The 6,094-nt window shown below is 38.8% G+C and overlaps 1 protein-coding gene across 1 annotated transcript in view; it reads right to left on the minus strand.

Annotated features, from left to right (window-relative positions):
- Positions 1-4,888, minus strand: part of LCP2 (lymphocyte cytosolic protein 2) — an 81,284-nt gene extending 76,396 nt beyond the window's left edge. Inside the window, exon 1 of the mRNA XM_019506526.1 lies at positions 4,591-4,888. Within this exon, the coding sequence (XP_019362071.1) occupies positions 4,591-4,668 (78 nt within the window). The 5' untranslated portion in view covers positions 4,669-4,888. The remainder of the gene's footprint in view (positions 1-4,590) is intronic.
- Positions 4,889-6,094: the final 1,206 nt, after the last annotated feature.

The following is a 6,094-nucleotide window of genomic DNA, read 5'->3' on the forward strand; positions in this document are numbered from 1 at the left end:
CCCCCCCCCCCCCCCCGCCACCAGACTTACCTGCAGGGACCTGCTCTCCAGGCTGCTGGGTGGCCATATGCATGTGTGGATGTGCACATGCGCATGCCATCCCCTGCCTGACCACCCTCCTCTCACTATCCCCAGCTGCTTGCAGGCTTGAAACCTCTGCCAGCCTGCAAATTGGGAAACCCACCTTTTCCCATGTTCTTCTTCAGGTTTTTCTTCTTAAAATGAGAAAATCTAGGTTTTACCACATTTTTCCACGGCAAAAAAATACCTGGGTCCCTGACTATCAGACACAAAGTAACACCTTTATAAAGTCAAATATGCCAACAACACCTCACCCAGCTAAGTATCGGATCAATTACAGCTTCTGTAGCAGGCTAATTATCACCTTCTAATTATTTCCAACCTCTGTTAAGAGACTGTTAAGTGTTTAGACTGTGTATGACCAGTGCTTCCTGATGTGATGGTCAATGTTCAGTCATTAACCCTTAATTTGATTCAAACTGTGTGATGCAAACCAGTTAACACAATTTAGAAAATGTTGAACACATCTACAAATAGCCTTTATCTCACTGCAGCAGCATAACCGTACCTTAGCTCAGGCTAGATAGAACAGTTCAAAGATAACACAAAGTGGTGTAACCTTAAAATGCTTGGGGGGTACTTAGCACAGCTTTACACCCTTTAATACATGGATGCTCCCATTTTAAGTGCCTTTAGTATGGCATGGTTTAAAGGTAGCCTGTAACACTACCTTCACAAGAGCTAATACTCAAAATACTTACCCATGCAAGAGTTTTTACCTCTGTGAGTGATTTCCAATTACTCATATATGTAAGGGTTTGCAGAAGTTGTATCCTGATCTTATAAAGCACTTTGAAGTAGTGCATGCTATTATATAAACTCTGTCAAATTTAAGGACTCAGTTCCTCAAATAATTACTCCTTGGCATAGTGTTTACTAGTATGACACTGGCTACAGTAATACTGCTCAAGGTTTTAAATGTGTAGGGCAAATGGTAGGAAGTATGTGTAGGCCTGGAACTTAAACTTATATTCCTAAAGGTATTTCCTTTAAGTAAAAATCCATTTCCTTGTTAAATATTACATTTAAAATTTACAAACATAAATGTTTCTCTTTTTTCTTCAAGAAGAGTCAGACAAGTAGTAAATATCTTATTTACTACTTCCTTTCTTAGTGGGGCCTGGCAAAATTATAATTCACATTCTTCCAAGGGTGTTTTATAGATAAATGCATTAAAGATTGTGAGATGTTGAGATACTATGGTAATATTGGCCAAATAATTAGTATAGATATCAAATAAATCTTTACACTGGAGCTCCCAACCACAGGGGCTTGCTTCTTGCCAGTGCTGGGGGAGCCCAGTTCAGGCTCCCCCTGCACTAGCAATAAGACTCAATAAGATCTAATGCACAATCCCACAACCATGCTTCCTGCCATGCATGTGTGGTATGACAGGAGGCACGATTGCATGAATCATGCCTTAGAGACCATTGAGCCTTTACCTGCATGTGTACAGGGGCCTTATTAATCTGTTGAACCTAAATTTAAATCTAGTTCTTGGTAAGAATTACATATAAAATATCTCAAGATCTTGGGTTATATTTTTTCATGCAGCCAAGCAGAAGAAAACTACACTTGAAACTAAAGCTTTGCAACAAGTTAGCAGTTTCACTTCTCTGGAGGGCCTGTAAACATTTACTTTAATTTTCATCTGTGTTTCTTGGCTACTACACTTGAAGCTTGTTTTGCATTTTAGTTTCTAACTTGCCCCAATTTCCCAAATGACAACCTATGAAAGCTATTGAAACCATGAATTTTGCATGATACCAACCTTAAATTGGCACAGATTTCTTCAAGCTTAGTTCCGTGTCCACTTGAAACTGGACCAGGTATTGCTGATATGGTTTGAAAATCCTTAGAAACATTTAGGTCAATCTGGTTTATAATTTAAGATGGAAGTTTTTGGATTTTTGTTGTTGTTGTTGTTGTAAATGTGACAGGTAGATATTTATGCTGTGTATTAAAAATTAGGGAACGTTATAGAGCTATAGAGAAAGAAATATGTGGAAGAGAAAAGATATCAGTTCCAACATGAATGAATCAAATTCCCTACTCATATGACCCCTGTTCAAACTCACCAGTACCAGGAAGATTCCACAGAATGTAAAGCAGCAGTGAATTTGGCCCATTTTGCTATACATTTTTTTGTAGAGTGCTAAGCTGAAAGAGGTCATAAGCAATGAGAGGTTTGAGGCTTTCACTCCCTGGGCCTAGTGTATTACAGAAAACGCTACTGTAGCTAAAAAAATTCTGTCTAGGAATTCTGAGGAAGGCCCTGTCTCTTAAAGAAATAGTGTTGAGAACATGATACGTGGGGGGAACTGGGGTGAGAAACAGGTCCACTTGGATCCTGAAGCTGCCCTCCTTTTTATTTGAATCAAAACTTCCAATAATTTTTCTTCCATTTTTAGATAAAAAAGCAGCAGAAATATAGTTATGAATCATTCTGTTGTGAGACAGCAAAATGTGTTTGTCTTTGGGAATTAAAATCTACTGAAAGCACTGGAATAAATCTCTAGGGCAAATAGTCTGCCTCCCTTGCTTAGACAGAGCAGTACTTATTCATAAGAAAAGTCCCTAGGAAGTTTACGGAACTGATTGTGTGTGCTGCCTGACAAAGAAGCAGGCTTCATTTTATGGTCATTAAAAGGCTAGGTATGTGGATTTCCAGACTGGCTTTTTAAAGGAGCATAAGTGATCTGAGTAGCAAATCCTTAATGAATTTAAGAATCTAACACTCTGTAGGCTTCCGAAAATCACAGTACAAATACTGAAACACTTTGTGTCAGGGTTCCTGTCAGATTTTCCCTATAGTCCAGGAAACACAAGGTACTTTAGTGTTAAATTGAGCTCTAGGCTATAACACAGTTTTATAATGCACTCAAGTTCATAGTGGGTCCTGAAATGGAAGATTTTTAGATACAGGAATTAGCGTACTGGAGACACCATAAATGACCAACATTTAACACTTTCCTACCTTTAAAACTAGAGTTACTATGTTAAGTGTATAATTTTTACAGCGCCAAACTAAATGAGACATCTTTACAAAGCATTTTTTTCTTGCTTCCTTTAGAAGCTATTAGTTTCTTTGCTATTAATTTAGCATATATATTTTCAGAATTTAAAAAAGCCTTTGTGAGACCAACATAGAATACAATGGCCTTTTTTATGGGGCATGTTTTGATTTCTTAAAATATCATTTGAAATTATTTGTGCCACAGATTCTGCGCTTGTTTTAAATAATGTGCATCTGTGCATCTGAGTAGGCTCATAGGAAAGTAGAGCTGGAAAGGACCTCATAAGGCCATCTAGGCCAGACTTCTGCACAAAATAGGATCATCTCTGACTAAACTATCTCTGCCAAGTGTCTGTCTAACCTGCTTTTGATGTTTCCAAGGATGGAGATTCCATACTTCTCTAGGTAGCCTGTTTCAAAGCCTGACCACCCCCGTACTCAAAAAGTTCCTCCTAATCTCCAACCTAAATTTCCCCTGCTGCAATCTGAGGTCCTTGCTCCAAGTCCTGTCCCGTACAGCCCCAGAGAAAAGCCCATTTACATCCTCTCTATAATCACCCTTCAGATATTTCATGACTGTGATCAAATTTCACCCCCTCCCTCCCACCCCAGGCTCCTCTTCTTCAGGCTAAGTAACCCTAGTTTTTTCAATCTTTTCTCGTAAGTCTTGTCTCTCAGGGCCTCGATCAACTTTGTTGCCCTGTGCTGGACTCTTTCCAAACTGTCCATGTCCTTTTTGAAGTGTGGGACCCATACTTTATGTAAATCCTCTCACTAGTGCTGAATAGAGTGGAAGAATCCCTTCCCTTGATTTCCAGGTGATACTCCAGTTTATACAACGCAGGACTCTGTTGGATTTTTTTGCAAGGAGAGCACATTGTTGCTTTATATTCAGCTTATGGTCTAATGTAATCCACAGGTCTTTCTCGGCAGTACTGAAGCCTCCGCACTACTGAAGCCTGCAATAATGAAGTCTGATTTTGTGCATGCGGTTATTCTGTCCCAAGTGTAGGACATTACACTTGTGCCTGTTCAGTTTCATCTGACTGATTGTGTACCATTTCTCCAGTCTGTCCAGGTCATCCTGGATTCTAGCCTTGCCCTCCAGGGTGTCTGAATCCCACCCAAAACTTGGTGTTATCCATAAATTTGTGAAGCACGCACTCAGTCCTGTCATCCAAATCATTAATGAAGATATTGAACAATACCAGACCCAGGATAGAACCCTGGGGAATCCTTCTTGATACTTCCTCTCAACTAGACATAACATGTAATACATATATATCTATATCTATAGATAGATGTATTACATGTTATGTCTAGTTGAGAGGAGGTATCAAGAGGGATTCCCCAGGGTTCTATATCTATATCTATATATGCATACTACATATATGTGTGTGTACACACACACACACACACACACACACACGCTTAAGATATGTTACAGTCATTTGTTTTTCAACTATTCAAGGGCAAAACATAATGAAACTTACTGTTTTAAAGTACTCTGCTAGGTTATCTGGGTTCCAAGCAGCCACTTCTGAGCGATAAGGAATGTTTCGCAAATCCATTTTAGTTTTAATTTCCTAGGAGGTTACAGAATTTTCATGCCAAGAGTATTGATGAAACAGCATAGACTTCTTGTCTGAGACCACTTCCAGCAAGTTTAATAATCTCCTTGCCTAATACATGCCCAGATCTTCTTTTGTTAAATACTGACTTCTTATGTCTGAATTATGGTGTAAGAGCATTCAAGAGAGCCCCTGCTTCCTCTCAGTACAAAATGGTCTCTTCTCAGAAAACTTGTCAGCTAGTCAGTCTTACCACTTCCTTTATATGTGAATCTAAATAAGTAAACAAGGAAGCGCAGTAACATGTTTAAAAAATTCTGCCTGCTGCATGTAAGTGAAATCTGTATGAATCCTTTTCATTTGAATTTAGGTGGGAAGGGTGTTTGTGTATTTACATGAGATACTCATATAGATATACTGGCACCTAGACTCTGTATTGTGTGCATGTATATATGTGAAGATTCCTGAAAAAGACCGTTGCTTTTGAGTTAAATTTGCTTAAGTGCAAATGTAGCCATGCGATACCTGAAAAAATGAGGAAATACCTACATAAAGGAACTTTCTTTTGCATATCTTGTCACCCCAGATGACAGATTAACTACTTATATTAGTAAATACTCCCTTACCTTTCTAACATGTAAAAATAATGACATGTAAAATAACACATAGAACAAACTCCTCTGGCTCATGCAGTTATGCAAGCTCTTAGCAGTAGTCTCTGAAGTAGTTCCGTGTATTTTCTACAATCATATGTACGTGGTCTGAGTGTATGGTATTTTATATACACAAGGGTACAGTACCAAGTTAGTGTTACATTTGTGCATGAGGATAGATGCTCAGATATAGTTATGGAGTCAATACATAAACAATACCTCAGTGATATAAGGTCATAATTAGAACCAGAGGAAACATTTAGAAGTTCCAGGTTTAAATGAATTTTTAAAATTAAATTATAATGATTTCTCCTGCATTTTATATGCAGGCCTAGTGGTAACCACCCTGAGCCTGAGCAATAAAGTATTGAATCCTGAGATTGGTAGCCTAATTAAAGGCAGGCAACCAGGGAACCAACCTGAGGTATTGACTTCAGGAGGGTGCAAAAATAGCAGGCATTGCTGCTGCTCTCTAGGTTGTTATATTGCTAGCAGCTCAGTTGTAGCTTCTGCCTTGTATACTACTGCTGCCAAGGGTGCAAAACTGCTCCATTATCCCTCTGCATGAGATAATAGGGGTCATGTGACAGACCCCAGAGTTATGATAAATTAATCTTACCATGTTCCTTTAACTCATCTACACTTCCCCCTTTCAGCTTCCTTACTGAGACTGCTAATCCAAACTTCCTAGGAGCTTTAAACACATTCCATTAAAAAGATACCTTGAGAAATTTTACTTTATTCTTCCTTGCCCCAAAACAGAATTTCCTCCC

This window comes from Gavialis gangeticus, unplaced genomic scaffold (genome assembly GCF_001723915.1).
Source record: "Gavialis gangeticus isolate Ggan-Ray unplaced genomic scaffold, GavGan_comp1, whole genome shotgun sequence".
In the NCBI taxonomy this organism is placed as follows: domain Eukaryota; kingdom Metazoa; phylum Chordata; order Crocodylia; family Gavialidae; genus Gavialis; species Gavialis gangeticus.